The sequence below is a fragment of the Pristis pectinata genome, chromosome 3 (assembly GCF_009764475.1).
Source record: "Pristis pectinata isolate sPriPec2 chromosome 3, sPriPec2.1.pri, whole genome shotgun sequence".
Taxonomy (NCBI): Eukaryota; Metazoa; Chordata; class Chondrichthyes; order Rhinopristiformes; family Pristidae; genus Pristis; species Pristis pectinata.
This window is the reverse complement of record NC_067407.1, coordinates 29,401,415-29,418,604: the sequence shown is the minus strand read 5'-3', so window position 1 is coordinate 29,418,604 and position 17,190 is coordinate 29,401,415. Positions and strand designations below refer to the sequence as shown.

General features: G+C 42.4%; 1 protein-coding gene across 1 annotated transcript in view; it reads left to right on the top strand.

Moving 5' to 3' along the window:
* pik3r3b (phosphoinositide-3-kinase, regulatory subunit 3b (gamma)) overlaps window positions 1–17,190 on the top strand; it is a 448,961-nt gene that overhangs the window by 118,669 nt on the left and 313,102 nt on the right. Inside the window, exon 2 of the mRNA XM_052011087.1 lies at window positions 15,556–15,648. Coding sequence (XP_051867047.1) covers window positions 15,618–15,648 — 31 coding nt within the window. The 5' untranslated portion in view covers window positions 15,556–15,617. The remainder of the gene's footprint in view (window positions 1–15,555; window positions 15,649–17,190) is intronic.

Genomic DNA, 17,190 nt, shown 5'->3' with positions numbered 1-17,190 from the left:
CATGTGGAATCCTGATTGGACAACCTGACTCCTGCCCCAGTGATGCAGGCATTCATTGATGAAGCTGTTGAAGATGCCTGGGCTTTCAGTAATGTCCTGAAGAACTCTAGCAGCAATGTGGGCTCTGCAATAATTGGTATTGGTATTAGTTTATTATTATCACTTGTACCGAGGTACAGTACAAAACTTGTCTTGCATACCGATCATACAAGTCAATTCATTACACAGTGCAGTTACATTGAGTTAGTGCAGAGTGCATTGAAGTAGTACAGGTAAGACAATAACAGTACAGAATAAAGTGTCAGAGCTACAGAGGAAGTGCAGTGCAGGTAGACAATAAGGTGCAAGGTCACAACAAGGTAGATTGTGAAGTCAAGAGTCCATCTCATTGTATAAGGGAACCGTTCAATAGTCTTATCACTGTGGGATAGATGCTGTCCTTGAGCCTGGTGGTATGTGCCCTCTGGCTCCTGTATCTTCTGCCTGTTGGGAGAGGAGATTTGCCCCTGATTGGCCTCTGATCACATGATCCTCTTCCTATTGGTACAGCTGACAGAGTTTGGACTATCAGCCACCAGATGTTAGTGAGAAGTAACTTGCAAGCACCAGCTGACTTGGTTCAAGATAGGTCCAGTTGCTTGGTGCTTTGTCACTTCAGTGAGTCAACAGAGCCAAGTGCTTTGTATCAGACTGGAATCAAATGTGGACAAAGAGGTTGATGGTCTAATATGCCCAAAGGATCAAAGCAGCTTTGTGATGACCTTACTTGATTTAAACCAATCAGTGACAAATGTATTGAACTAATTTCCTCGTATTTCTCTAAGAAACTGGACTCTCAGTCTCTGAGCTACTTGTCCAGTAGCATGATCACCACACACTAGCCCTGCAGTGTGGGCATTAAAGAGCTCAATGCTTTGTATGTGGTTCAATAAATGCCTCATTAATCAAATGAATCACCAGATCATTTACTCTTAATGTTTTCCAGCTGCAAATCCTTTTTGCATGTCAACTTTTTAAATTAACATACTTTTTTGCAATAACGCACTGTGACTTTCTGCGGTGTTACACTACATATAGCATGGCTGATTGGAGACCTAATTCATAAAGGAGCTGCCTTGGCAACAATAGGGCAAGATTAAATCAATAACATTTTCTGTTTAAGAAAATTCCCTATTAATGTATAACATAAATCAGGAAACAGTTGGAAGTTAAACTAAAGGTTTGGGTTTTAATGATATTGCTTTAGCTCATGTCACCCAGCTGAGCTTTGGTAAACTTAGGAAAAAAGTGCTGAGCGCAGCAAAAGCAACAGTAGAAGAGAACTGTGATGGAAAATATTTTTTTCAAAGGAGCAGCATTTTTGGCATCTTTCCATGGCAGGGGATAAAGGCCCCTATTTGAATCCTGTTAGCATATGTTTGCGTGCTAGGCCTGCTTTAATTTGCTGCTGAAAGCCAGTTGAGGTTTGTTTCCAGTGAAACTGATAGTGACTGGGTGTCCTTGGCACAGCAGGGCAGCGAATACTGGCATGAATATTTAGAAAGCATATCACCCAGTGGAGTGTGAGAAAAAAGCTTTCTGGCAGAAGACGGCTGAGAAGAAAAATAAGGCCAAGACTATCACTTGTATGTCTTGACCATGAGATATGTCTGTGAAAGGTCGCTTTATCAAATACAAACCTTACGTCAAGATTTTTATGTGGACAACATGGCAGCTATTTTTCCCACTAACTAGCACACAAATTTCAGCACATCTGGGAAATACTGTCTAAAACCTGTGACATAATTTGTGTGTTTTTGTGTCATTTGTTTGTATCTTCACAGAATATTTGTACATCTTTCTTTCTTTTTCTTGTGCCTATATACACATTGCAGGCCCCACATTGTGCACCCTTATCCAGATTACTAATATTTATTGATGCATCCCCATCTATTAACTGCTACAGCTGTTTCAAGACTTAAAGAACATCTCCTATAGTGTACACACACTTGCATGTTGAGTATGATCCTAATACCTAACAAGTATGAAAAAGAAGAATCGAGCAGTTTTTGAGCTAATATGGCCATGGAAGTAGATATGGCTAAGTTGAAAATGTATCCTCTTTTGCCCAAATCAGCGCTATCCATGGTCAGAGGAGAGGAGGGAGTCTGCTCTGCACCAAAGCTAATCCAGAACAGATGGTTCAGTTTATAACAGCCTTCTGGGCCAATATTATTAATGGTATTAGGTTCTGTTAGCTTGTGTTTTTTATACACTGGGGTTGATTTAGAATGCTCTGCATGAGATTGCTGACCTTTCACCTGTCAGACATGGCGTCACAACTGTGGACGATCATTTCCAAGTCTTTGTTCAGTAAAAGTGTCCACAAGCTGCATCTGCAAAATTCTTTGAAAATATGAAGTACAGTAATGATGAACCAAACACAGTAACTAATGAAAGGGACAATGTCAAATATGCAGACCAGTGGTCCCTCAAGCTCAGTGTGCCCCATAACAATTTGCCTAAGGATTCTGATGGAAAGCTGGCATCAATATCTGCTGGGAGGTAGATTGTTTGACAGGTTGTCCCGTGTTACATCCAGGATGAATATAGCAAAATGGAGCTAGGTTACAAAGTCTTCACAGTTTTGTAAATTTAAACAGTATACTCAATAAAAAGATAATCTTAATAAATAGGCTGCAGGCTAGAAACTTGTTCACAGATTTCTGAAAAAAGGCAATGTTGTGCTGTTGAAAATTGGTTTGACCAGGAAGAGGACAATTTTACTCACATTTCTGTGTGTCCTAGTATTTATCAGGAATCCATCTGCTCGCTTATTGAGATTTCTGTTCCCCCAAATAAGTTTTTTCCAGAGAGAATGTCCCCAAACAATACTGTCTGTAGTGCAAAACACAGCATTCATCCACAGTGAGATTTTCAACTCCACTGGTCTGAAAAGCATCTGTTTTTATTTACTCACAGAACAACCAGGTTTTACTGGCCCTGTTCCCCCTAAAATGATGTAATATAAAGGGCTGGCACTCTAACTGCCTTCTTTGGCTTCACTGATCTGCAAACTCTTGTGACCTCAAATACAACTTCACATGTGTGTCGTGATGCTTAATACCATCTGAATCATGCCAGGTTATGCTACTGATCTTTGCTACATCTCACTATTTACTGCTCACTGCTGCATTAGAGAGACATCCAAATTCCATACTTGAGGAGAGGAGACCTCCTCTCCTATTCTTTAGGAATAGGCAGAGCTGGCACAGGCATTTCCCAGCATTCCAGGTCTCCCTAGTGTGCAGGCATTCAGAAATGTCCTGCAGGCTCTTGGCTGGCACTCCAGTGTTGGTCCACATGAGTGCTGCACTGTCATGGCATTCAAAAGGGAATTGAAGTTTCCTTTTGAATATAGCTGAAAGTAGGAAGACTGCAGGGCTCTGAAGAGAAGGTTGGGGAGTGAGACTGGCTAGTTTGCCCTTGCATAGTGCTGGTGGAGATTCTATGGGCTAAATGGACTGTCTTGGTGCTGCAACCTTCCTGTTAAACTCTCTGTACTCTCAGATAGCTACATTTCTATGGTGCCACTTTGAATAATCTCTGCTTTCCTAGCTAATATTTATCCCCAATCAACAAATGATGTCTAGTCTGTATGCTGTGCACAAATTGGCTACCATGTTTCCTACACTACAACCGTGACAGTGCTCCAAAAGTACTTCATTGACTATGGGACACTTTAGGACAAGCTTGAGGTGCCTTTCTTTTAACCTTCACAAATCTCCATGAGGCTGGAGCAGAATACAGAGTGAACCTTTACTGTGCCCTGTGCTGCAGCTGCAATCTCTCGATGTAAAGGAAGTTTGCCTCTACCTTGCTTTCAGATTCAGACCAATAGTGAGCATGAGCCCCCACTGTCACTGTGTGGTGGTTGCTGATTTCTTTGCCTCTCCAAAAAATCATGCTGATTTATTTGGTGATGGAATTGCTGTGGCACCACTGTGTGGATATTACAAGCATTGCATATGTTAATTCTGTTGTGAGTGATGTGCCATTAATTCTGGAGATACCAGACCACACATTTTCAGCTCAGTTACCAAAGTGTCTCTTTATGCATATTGGGAGCCTGCCATGTTTTAAAGATAAACTGAACAGTTTGTAATGACTGTCCCACCAAAGTGTTCCACTGCAGTGCTTACGCTGATAGCTACCCAACAATGTGAGGGGTTGTGTGGGCTTATTCTAACCACAGAAAACAGTTTAAATCCTGCCCCCTCAAAGTTTCTCCATTATTTATGTCAAGAGTGTGGCGAAATACATCATCAGTCACTCTGGATGGCTCCAGCTAGAACACTCAAGAAGCTTCACATGACCCAGGAGAGAGCAGCTCAGTTGACTGTTGTCCCGCAGTATAAATCTCCTCCACCTGTGGCTGCACTGTTTGCAGTCTCTAGCACACATGCAACAACTTCTTCGCTGTGACTTGTGTCATCAAACAGACCAGAACAGGAGCACCGCTGTCTTTAAGTCCCCTCCAAATCACACTCCTTTTCAGCTTCAGTATATGTTATTGTTACAGGGCCACTATTTTGGAATTCCTGCTGATTGTGGGACACCATACCACAATTACGAGAAGTATTTGTGTTGTTATAAAAGGTAACGTAGTTATACAGCACAGACAGAGGCTCTTTGGTTCACCGAATCTGTAACAGCCATCAGCTACCTTTTACATTAATCTCATTTTTTTCTCCACATTCCTATGAACTCTCCAAATTCTACCACTCACCTAGACATTTTGGGAAATTTACAACAGCCAATTAACCTACCAAGCCACAAATCATTGGGAATGTAGGTGGAAATTGAAGCACTTAGAGGAACCCCACCCAGTTACAGGAGGAACATGCAAGCTCTATACTTACAGCGCTGGAGGCTAGATCAAACCTGGGTCACTGGAGCTGTGTGGCTGCAGCTATGCTAGAAAGGCCACTGTGCAGCTTTATCAGAACAATCTTGAATCTACAGAATTTACACAGATTAACTCTGCTAAATGCAGTCCACCCTGAAGACACCGCTCCATTGCATTTAGACCAGAATGTTATACCATAACCATTCTGTTACACTATTGTGTTATTGCACCATTGAACACAGTTAAGTACCAAATTATAATGCAATCACAGTTTTAATACAAATAGCATTAAAGATATTGTTGCACCACAATATTATTGTAAAACTTCAGGGTTATATCATAAGTATTTAATGCCAGTATTCTGTAAAATGGTTACCCAATCACACTGTAATATAATCTCTCCTAGTTGTCCCATTGGCTAATGCAGTGAATATCTAGGACCTACAGACTAGACAAATACCAATGTTCATTCCTGCCTTGTACTAGGTTAGCAAATCTCACTTGAGGAGTGGGATGGGTCAGAGATGGTGCTGCAGTTGAAAAGTGATTGGCTAAGAGGAAAAATGATTGGGGTTCCCATTCCTGCTCCCTTCCAGTGACCTTCGCTGGAACTCAGTTGTTCACTGAAATGCCAGCCAAACTCACAGTGAAAGTTAATACAGGAAGAACAACCAATTCGGCAAAGTACCTGAAGATTTATCAGTTGCCATTGACTGGACTCCAGCCAAGAGACAACATTTTAGGCAAGTAAGAAGGATGGAAATTGGTAATCACCACAACAGCATTAAAGAATAGCTTTAGACAAAACGTAGCATAAAATAACTCTTTGGCTTTGATCAGTTGTAGTCAAAATAGATTGAAATAATACCATGGCCAGGGACATTATTGGAGTTTCTCCCAGATACTGCTGTAACTTCTGTTGTAGGCAGAAAGTTCTGTTTTGATTTGTAAACTGTGTTTTCTTGGTTTTCCAATTAAGTCATGGGGGCAGGGCAGGAGCAACTCCTGGGAAAATTCCCAGTCTATATAAACCAACCCTTTGATAGTGGTGAATAGCAACTGTCTTAACATCTTTATACAATGGTGAGGCAACTTAAAACTTTTCCGAACGAGCCCAGGCGCAACAAGTGTGAGAGAACTCCACAGATTGGAGAATCAATGCCAATAGTACTTAAAGGGGAACCTAAAATAAATTGGAACACTAGCGTCAATGTAATTAGTCTAACTCCATTTCATGTCCAAATTGTATAAGATTTCATAAAGGGGTAGACATTCCCATCTCATGTTTTAGACATCTGTTTACTTGGTCTGTTTTATTTCACAGTACCTTTAAAAAATGTTGCTATAGTTATAGGTAGAATACGAAACAGTATGATGGCAATAAGTTACAACGAGAAGAATTTTCTACAAGCCTTCCTCTTAAGCAGGAGAAAAATTGTGAAAGCATCTCCACAAACTAGCTCCAGAGTTGCAATAACCAGGGACCCATGGCCTGTATACATTTTAAAAAAAACAGAAATTTCCAGATGTCATGATGTTGCCAAAAATATCAGAAACGTTTAACAGGTCAGGCAGCACCTGTGGGGGGAGAAACAGAGCTAATATTTCAGGCTGATGACATTTCATCAGAACTTCTTGTGTATTGAAAGGTCACCAATGCTGAAGGATCAGGCAGCGTCTGTGGAGGTTCTTTCTTCACTGATGCTGCCTGACCTTGCTGGTTTTTTCCTCAGATTTCCAGCATACACAATATTTTGATTCTGTTTCATGGTGGGACACTTCATTTTCCAGTTTACATTGAGTAAAAAAGCCATTTGTGCATGTGTTTGTTCATGCTTGTGTGTGTGTGTGTGTGTGTGTGTGCACGCACGCGCGTGCCTGTGTCTTCACTACAAATCTTGAATACTTTTCCTGTGAAGGAGTGTTCCTTGGCATTGGCCAGAAGTAGTAGATTGTAAACATGAAACATTTCATCTCTGATTAGCTAACAGTACTAAATTCCCCCTAGGGGAGTTTGGTCCTTCTAAATTATACATTTTACTTTACTTGTAGAATTCCTTCTTGGTTGAAATGATGTGTTAAAGTTTACTGGAACTGCCTCTATTGTTGCTGCTGGTTTCTCATATCTAACAATGTTTGTCTTCCCAGAGGAAAGTGATATTGTGTGGAAGCTTCTGGGGAGCAGGGAGCAAAAGAACAGGAAAGTCCATAAATACCTTGATATTAAAATTCTCTAGCTCGTTTTCAGATTCTGGTCTTTGTTCTTCCTTATCTCTGTAATTTTTTCCATTCCAATAACCTTCCATGAAACCTGCAAACCTCTAATATTGGACTTTTGATTAATGCTCCTGTGAAGCTCCTAAGAACTTTTGGCTATGTTAAAGGCAGTATATAAATGGAAGTTGTTGTTATTTTTGGAACCCTTTGTGTTAGTCTGGATCCCTGAGATTTCATACAGTGAAGATATAATGGAACTAATCAATCAGAACCAAAGAAAAGTATGATTGCCTCAAGAAGGCGGCATCCATCACTAAGGACCCTCACCACCTGGGACATGCCCTCTTCATGTTACTGCCATTGGGGAGGAGGCACAGGACCCTGAAGACCCACACTCAACGTTTCAGGAACAGCTTCTTCCCCTCCGCCATCAGATTTCTGAACGGTCCATGAACACTACCTCATTATTCCTCTTTTGCACGATTTATTTATTTTTGTAACTTACAGTAATTTTTATGTCTTTATGCCTTGCACTGTACTGCTGCCACAAAACAACAAGAATTTCATGACATATGTCAGTGATAATAAACCTGATTCTAATTGTGATATTCACTGCCCTTTGATGTTATTGCAGTGGTTTGGTTATCACCAGGCCTGAAGACTCAATTTGCACTGTTTGAGCCAGCTAGAAGATGAATTAAAAGTCATAGTTCACAGCATTTAATCAGGCTCGTGTTATCATTTCCTAACTAAGCCAATATTTTCTGCTGAAATCAACCCAGAATTGGTCCAAAGGGATAGACTGCTGTGAAACGGTTAGTGTTTGAATCCTATTATCCAGACTCACAAGTTTCTGGGTGACTGCTTGGCAGTGTTAGTACGTAGACCTCATTGATACACACCTGGCGGGTTTAGGTCCTAGGCCAGTTCATCTACAACATCAGGATCCTGGCTGGTGTGACGGCAGGGCATGGGATGGCAGGTAATGGAGGGTGGTTCGGGGAGGTGGGTGCGTTCATTGTCATGAACAGGGGACCTGATTCTGCAATGAATGAGTCCAGAAGAGCAGCTGGTTGAAAACAGATGGCTCCTTGGGCTGCTTTTGATCTCCTGCTGACTGCACAGACACTTTGCAACTTTGCACACCTGAATCCTAAAGTATTAATCTGATCCCCGTAACCACCAGAGAACCCCGATTTGCATACTAAAGCCACCAAGTACTTGGAAATGGGTAGGCTGCCTGAATGCCCAGAGCTAGATCTCAGGATTATAGGGCTAACGTTCAACTTTGTCATGGGCCTAAAATAACTGGTGGCAAATGGACTGTTTGTTACTAACCTCACCTAGATGGTCTTCCTATTCAAGTGGAATCTGTAAAAGCTGATCCTTGCCATTCAAAGTTACCACTTTTGTCAAAGCACACTTATTGTGGTTAGTCCCGTAACTCCTGGTCTGTCTGACATACCAGCAGCAACATCGGTTATGTATATTTTGCATTTTCACTTTACTGACTTTGTAAAGCTGCCCTGGGGAAGATCCTGTGCAGTGCCAGTCACTGAGGATCTCATGGGCTGAGCACAGAGTTCCTTCCCACTTACTGTCTCCAACATCCATTCAGTTTAGTGTTCTGCTAATACTGAGGCATTTTGCTGTTTTGACTTTTGTTTGTTTATTCTTCTGAATTTTGGATAGCATTCCAAGTGTTCCTTCAGAGCACCAGATGTACATGTCTTGAGAGACCAAGGACTTGGCTTTGTATGAAGTGTCATTAATGCTACCTTGAGGGAATTGGAGGCATATGTATCATGTGAACATGTTGAGAAATGACAGACTGAGAGGAAGAAAAAATGTTGCACTGAAAGTAACTCGCATCTTGTTAATTGATAATTTGGGAATTTTTTTTTACTTGTGAGCTGTTAAAATGTTTTGCAGCAGTTTGTTGCAGTTTAGCTCAATTCTCTATGTCCATGAAAGGAGTAGAAGGTGTTGAATAATATCCAGTTTGAGTTGTGTGACTTTTCAATGAACAATAACAGTACGTGCGTGTATTTATGTATCTGTATGTGCATGATTGCATGTGTATGTGTGTGCATCTTTGTGTATGATTGAGTGTACGCATATATTTGTGTGGATGCCTATATGTGCATGCACGTGCATAGGTCTATATGTGTATGATCATGTGTGTGTGTGTGTGTGTGTGTATCTATTTGTGTGCAATCACAGAAGAGTAAAAGAGACTTCCTCCTCTTCATGCATGCCCATGTTTGTTCTGGAACAGCTGCTGTTTTATCTAATTTACCACCTGGTGAGGATTATGTGCTAGTGTATATTCTGACTTTTTGGCCAACATGTTTGTTTTTTAAATGCCATCTCATCAATTTGTAATACAAATTTGTGAAACAAATCAGCAACCAACTGCGTACTTTAGTGCAAAATAGGAACTTTACTTCGGCACATACATGCTCGTGACATGCCTACCCATGGGCAGCATCAATGACACCATTCCCCGGGCAATGCTTCCCTGAGAATTTGAATCACGGAATTGTAATTAATAATCAGTGTGGGCCATGTGCAAGAAAGTAGTTCTTAATAGCAAGCAGATGTGAAATGTGAGGAGCAGGGCAGACTTCCTCAGGATGTCCATGCCTTGGGGCTATCCTGGATACAAGGTCCTGACCCTTCTAGTCTGTCCAGTGCCAAGAACGTCAACCCCATTGAAAGTGTGTTGTATCTAGGATAGCCCCAAGGCATGGTCGTCCTGAGGCAGTCTGCCCTGCTCCCTACATTTCAGGCACTATGCTGGATGATAGGATAGAACCTGAGGTTAAGAGCTGCCCCTTCTTCCCTGACTACCTGGGCATGTTGCAGTAGGAAATTGTGACCAAAGCAGCCTAGTGGAAAGTGCCATCACTATCCTCAAGGTAGTTGCATTGACTCAGTGCTGAAGGGATTGGTAGCTGCCTTCTCTGACCATAAGCAGACTGTTAAGGTCACTAAATTTCTTTCTGTGCTATGATCACATCCATTGGGGCTCACTGCTGGCATTGTCTTCTTATGCCATTTCTTCTCATTCTTGCTTCATCACTGCCTCGAGTTCATGGAGTGCGGCGGGTTGTTTCCTGGTGAAGGGTGTGGCAAACCACTGAGACCCTGGATGTGCAAGTTTGTGCCTTTAGTTTCCCTGTACTTAGTAAGCTCCTTATTTTCTATGCTGCAGCATTTTCCCACAGGGAGAGGGCACACTGGTTGGTGGACCAGACATGGAGCATGCATCTACAGAGGCCCAGAAGTCCACCTGCCACCAACATCACGTCTAAAATGCCACACGTTGAACAGGAAAAAGGATTCTGAAAGGGTGCAATAATAGTACACGTATGCTATTACTTGAGCATAAATTGAAAGAAGTATTACTTCGTAATAGAAAAGAAAATGAAATTAAATTCATGAAATGCTTTTAAAAAAGTGGCAGATTCCTTGTTATTGTGCTTTGTGGAAATACAGTCAGTCCTAAAAAATCAATTTAGTTCACAGAACTAATTGACAGCAGCTGAAACTCGCTCCTTTACCAGCTTCAATTCAGATTTTGGTTTTCAACGTTGTCTGAAGGTTCGATTCTGTGACACTACTTGCTTGGAAGGTACTGCCAGAGTCAGCTTTTTGTGCATTGCTTATTCATTTGATTTTTCTCACACTTTTTGCAAATTAGTTCATTAAAAATGCAAAGAAAAACACCAACTGTCTGGCAGAATCCAGGCTTACCTTTTGCAAAGTTTTAACAGACAAATAATAAATATGAATGGTTTAACCATGTTAGAGGAACTGGGATTATTAACGTCCATGTTTTTGGAGCACTCTGCCCTTGCATTTCCATGGTGCCTACAGGTATGTGGTAAAAATGGCTGCTATGCCAAGTGCCAAATTTCCAAGGCTTTGGCAATATTAAGTTGGCTTCACACAGCCAAAGGCCCTTCCTTCCAACATTATGCCAGACTTCCATTGGCTTCATGAAACTAAATGTTAAAGAGACATAGGACATCTCCTACTGCCTGGTTTCCACTCTAGATAAATTCTTACCCTTCTCAATAGAATGTGGAGCGTAGAAAACAAGAGCAGGAGTATCCCATTCAGCCCTTTGATCCTGCTCCACCATTCAATACAATTGTGGCTGACCCTCTATCTCAATAACATAAACCCACTCTCTCCCTGTACCCATCTGTGTGTTGAAATCTATCTACCTCCTTATGTATATTCAGTAACTTGGCATTCATCGCCTTCTGCAGTACAGAATACTCCAAGTGAAGAAACTTCTCCTCATCTCAGTATCAAGTGTCTTGCTCTGTATCCAAATCTGTAACTCCATCATTCTGGACCCTCCCATCCAGGGGAAAGATCGTCCCCACAAATGCTCTATCTACCCCTGTCAGAATTGTGTATGTTTGAAGGAAGTTGATGTTTTTGTTTGCTTTAATGCATTCCCTTTGCCTGCAAAACCACAAAGAGGATATTTCATACTTCATTCATTGTTGAGAAACCCTTTGAAATGCATTAGACATTATCTTCAGGGAAAGTGAAATAAAAATGACCTTCTACCAACACAACACCTACGAAAGGTAATGTCTCAGGAAAGTGACATCCATCATTAAGGACACCCACCATCTGGGCCATGCCCTTTTCTCGATGCTGCCATCAGGCAGGAGGTACAGGAGCCTGAAGACCCACACCTCAAGGTTCAATAACAGCTTCTTCCCCACAGCCATCAGGTTCTTGAACCAACCTGAAAAACCCTAACACTACCTCGGACTATATTTCTTTTCTCTCTCAACTTGCACTAATGTCATTATGTTTATTTTGTTATGTTATGTATAATTTATGTTAACTTAGGTTTATATTAACTTATGTTTGAAATGTACTGTGCTGCTGCTGCAAAAGGCTCATTTTCATGGCATTTATACCCTGGGTATGTTTGCCCATGACAATAAACTTGACTTCAACTTCCCGCATGTATCTTGCTGGGGCAGGATACGTGGCCCTGCCATATGGCTGAGTGCACTGACCCATCCATCCAAGCCTGAAACTTCTAGGAAATTTAGTTGAATCTAAGACACAGGACCAATTTCTCTGGAGGAAATTTGCATGTAACTGATTTATACTAAAACATTGCTGCCTCTGAATTTCATTGATAAAGCACCAAAATTCCTTTCTCCTTGTTTACATAGTTTCTTCCAGATTCCCAAACAATCTCCCCATAGAAAAGATGAATTTCCTGGGGTTTTGCACAAGTCATGAGCTGCCGTAGATTTACACCTAATAATGATGCACAGTTACCTGATGCAGATGGCACTGAGTTTGATGGTGACTTTTCCTTTCTAACTAATCCTTGAATTTTCTCATTACAATCTGCACAATACTCAACTAAATGTCTTCAGCCTCAGTCAGGGCTCCTGATATTTTCTGGACTGACCAATTGGAATGGCCTCTCACTGTGCATTATAATAGAAGAGGAAGAAGAGAAGACAGGGCAGGACAGAATAGACAGAGGGCAGGCAGTCACACTATTGCCCCACTGGTAGCACTACATTCTTACTCAGTCTGAACTGTTTTGGTATTATGGTGTTGGCTGAATCTTTTGCAGGGAATGTGGGTACAAATTCCTAATGGTAAAAGATTCCTAAAGTGGTTAGTGCAAGAAAGTGGAACTGAGGTAAAGGATCAGCCATGATCGTAATGAATGACAAAATGGGTATGAAAGGCAGGGTAAAATTTCCATTGCAAATGGGACAAATAACTGTATAATTTCCATGTAGGTCCAAAAGGTGAAACTCTAGCTCAATGGCTTCTTGTTACTTGCACGAACTGTCACTTGGATATGTTCCAGGCAGATCTGAAAATCAACAAACAAGATTATTAGAGGATGTTAGAACTAAATTCACTGCTTTGCACATAAGAAATTTGAAAATACCCAGATTTTGCAGAATTAAAATATGATGATGCCGGAGGAACTCAGCAGGCCAGGCAGCATCTGTGGAGAAAAGCAGGCGGTCAACGTTTCGGGTCAGGACCCTTCCTCGGGACTAAAGATAGGAAAAGGGGAAGCCCAATATATAGGAGGGAAAAGCAGAGCAGTGACAGATGGACAAAAGAGGGGAGGTGGGGCGGGGACAGGGAGGTGATAGGTAGATGCAGGTAAGAGATATTGATAGGCAGGTGCGGGGGAGGAGGGGAGAACAGTTCTACCGGGGGATGGGTAATAGGTAGGAAGAGAGGGGTAAAAAAGGGGGCTAGGAAAGGGAAGAAGAAAATTGTGGGGTAGGGGGGTGGGGATTACTTAAAGTGGGAGAATTCAATATTCATGCCGTTAGGCTGCAAGGTTCCAAGGTGGAAAATGAGGTGCTATTCCTCCAGTTTGCGCTTGGAATCCTCCTGGCAATGGAGGAGGCCGAGGACTGTCATATCGGTGATAGTGTGGGGGGGGGGAGTTGAAGTGACTGGCAATGGGAAGATGCAGGTCACGGCTACAGACAGAGCGCGGGTGTTCTACGAAATGGTCACCTAGTCTGCGTTTGGACCAAACTGTATCCGCAACCTGCATCTCCCCGTTGCCAGTCACTTCAACTCCCCCCTCCCACACTATCACAGATATGACAGTCCTCGGCCTCCTCCACTGCCAGGAGAATTCCAAGCGCAAACTGGAGGAACAGCACCTCATTTTCTGTCTTGGAACCTTGCAGCCTGACAGCATGAACATTGAATTCTCCGACTTTAGGCAATCCCCACCCCCCTTCCCCCCCCCCCCCACCACCACCCCCCCACCATGCTTCTCTTCTTCCCTTTCTTAGCTCCTTCTTTTCCTCTCTCTCCTTACCTTTGACCCAGCCCCCAGTGGATCTGCTCTCCCCTCCTCCGCACTAATCTATCACTATCTCTTACCTGCACCTATCTATCACCTCCCTGTCCCCACCCCACCTCCCCTCTTTTGTCTATCTATCACTGCTCTGCTTTTCCCTCCTATAGATTGGGCTTCCCCTTTTCCTATCTTCAGTCCTGAAGAAGGGCCCTGACCCGAAATGTTGACCGCCTGCTTTTCTCCACGGATGCTGCCTGGCCTGCTGAGTTCCTCCAGCATCATCCTGTTTTTCATCTAGATTCCAGCACCTGCAGTCCTTTGTTTCCCCAGATCTTGCAGAATCCAGCCCATGGTGTTGGTGAAAAATTGGTCACCAACAGACTTTAACTTAAATAGAGTTCAGCTTCCAATGGAAGTGGCCCTAAAATAGGAATCAGAATCTATTACTCATGGGGAATGAGCTTTTTTTTAAATGCAAAAAACTTTTTGATTTAAACATGCATTTATTTACAGTTTGTGTCGTAAAGTCTGGTGGGGTGGTTGTAGAATGTGAGTGGTGATTATACATTGTGTATCATGCCATGGTTATCACATACAGTGCAGTTTTGCAACTTGTTACATGTATCAGACAGCATAGTTATCCAGAAAACGTTATATCCTGTGAGAAAGAGATTATATTGATGTATGAAATTAACTTCTGGGATTAGATGAGTGGCTTCAATCCCCCCAAACTACATATTTAGGTTCATGCACCATAACCCTCCATTAGAGTTTGCCACTGGGATAGCACAGGTATGCTTGTAGAGGGGCTGATCTGGGGGTTCAGACCTCCGCTGATAAAAGACAGAAATTCCAGTTGCTCCATATTCACCACTAAGCACCCAAATAATGTGGTCTTTCTCCCAATCCCATGAACATGGGTAGGGGAGCATGGAGGCCAGGAACCCTGTCATGGATGAATGAGGCCACTGCCTTGTTGTGCTGGGTCCTCTTTTTCGTGCGCTGGTGATCAGTGTGTGGCTGAGTAATCCCACAGTGAAAGTGAGCCTATCTCACTTCAGAAAAGGCCCAGCACCCAAAATTAGTCATTAGCAAGAATTTAAGCTGCCATTATCTTATTTTTTTTAAAAAGGCACTTTTTGTTAGAACCCATTTTCTTTTTTAAAAAAAGCTTCTGAATGTAGTAACTTATATTTGAAATAGTTTATGTAAATTTGTAATCCAGATTGACAACGTAATCCAAGAGCTCTGAAATATGCACATGCCCAGTTGTTGTAGATGGTGTAAGCTGGTCAATTTTTCACCTCCAGGCTCTAACTTAATCATAGTGCAGCTTCCAATGATGTGACACCATAATAGAAAATGTCCTGCATACAGCAAGTCCATCGGATGTAACTGCAGTTGTAGAAGTACCCCTTTCAAAGCCCCGATCCTGCTGGAATAGCCAACTGGACTACTTGTCGAGAATGATAAGAATACATGTCAGAATACAGGATGTTTGCAGCTTGTTACATAACGGTTGTGATTAAAAATCCAGTTCAATTGATGCTCAGAGGAGGCTGCAGGCTGGCATAATAAATAGTCTCTCTCTGTTCTACATTGACAGTTCCCTCGGGGCAGGAGCTAACTGAGCTGTTAACTTTGCCGGATCAAGCACCACAGATTGTGATGAAGCTGATTGAGGCCTTGGAAAAGCAAGGTACGGTTGTTAAGAATTCTCTCATTTTCTTTGTTTGGGCAAATCACAGGCATATACTTGCACAGGCACACACACTAGTGTGCATGCAGTTCATTGGCAAAATACAAATTCTCCTTTTCTTTGCATCAAAGGATTTGAGCTCCATTCCTTGCCAAGGACTGCAACATTGGTCTTCAAGTAAAAACAGAAAGTGCTAGAAATACTCAGCAGGTCAGCAGGTCACCCATGGAGAGAGAAAGAGAGTTAATGTTTCAGGTCAACGACCCTTCATCGGGGTCATCAGCATCAATCAAAGTCAGAGGCACCCACTTGGCCCCCACCAGATCTTTAAAGGTCAAGGCAAACAAAGCAATATGGTAGCATGACGATGTTCTGCTGGAAGTCTGGACTGCCAACGAGCTTGGAGACAAAATAGACTGCAGATGCTGGAATCTGGAGTAACAAATAATCTCCTGGAGGAACTCAGCAGGTCAAAACTGTTTACTTTATACTGGCTATCTCGTCTCCACTCTCAGTCCTGATGCAGGGTTTCGACCCAAAACGTTGATGATTCCTTGCCTCCTGTAGATGCTGCCCGACCCACTGAGTTCCTCCAGCAGATTGTTTGTTACCCCAGCAGGTTTTCTGCCCTAGCTAGCCTCAGAAAAAGATCATTACCTGGGTGGTGTTTGTATTGCAAGGTTTTTGTCACAAACTGATGGAGCCTTAAGATCCCTGAAAGAAGAACTTGATCATTGCTAAAACAAAGAATATTGAAGAGGCTGAGGAGCAAGCAAGGGAGCAGGGTTCAGAAAGATAGTTCACATGGGGAAAGTCAGCACAATTGGCCTGCTTTTCTGCTGTGAATATAAGATCACATATTTGTGGCAGCAGCAGTTGGGTTCCCTGTGCAATTCTCCGAAGGCTGCTCAGAAAGAACTCTAAGAATGGACAGAGCAGTGCTTCTTCTGATTCTGACCCCTTCAGCTGCCATGCCTCATGGCGGGGTAAACTTGTGAAGAGCCGGCAAAGCGAGTTATACTCATTTTAAATTAGTGCCGTGACAGTTGTGAGCATTTACCTCTATTCTGGTCTCCATTCCTTCTCTGCTCTTTGATGGGTTTTGTCACTCACAGTCCCACTCGGGACGATGTCTTTGCATTGGATGTAAAGAGGGAGCACTGTGCTTATGGAGGTCTGTTGTGAGTGGAGGTACCTCATCAGGACCCAAGCTCACACCACAGCTTAACAGCTGTGTTCTGAAAGATGTATAATGTTTAATAACCAGTCATGTTGGATGGATGGAATTTGCTTGCTGGTTATTAGAAAGGAAGAATTGTGCCCATGCAAAGTAGATAACTTGGCATTCCTCCAGCCCACGCTCCTGCAGGGCTTGTTGTCCCTCTTTCAGATGAATTAGAGCTTCATGGCAGAACCAGAACACACCCTTTGCATGTTCTGGCGTCCAAATTTGCCAAACCACATTCCATTTCTTTCAAGTATCTCTAAACCAATTGGTGCTGCAAAATTGCAACGTATTTATAAAATTGGCATTCTCGGTGA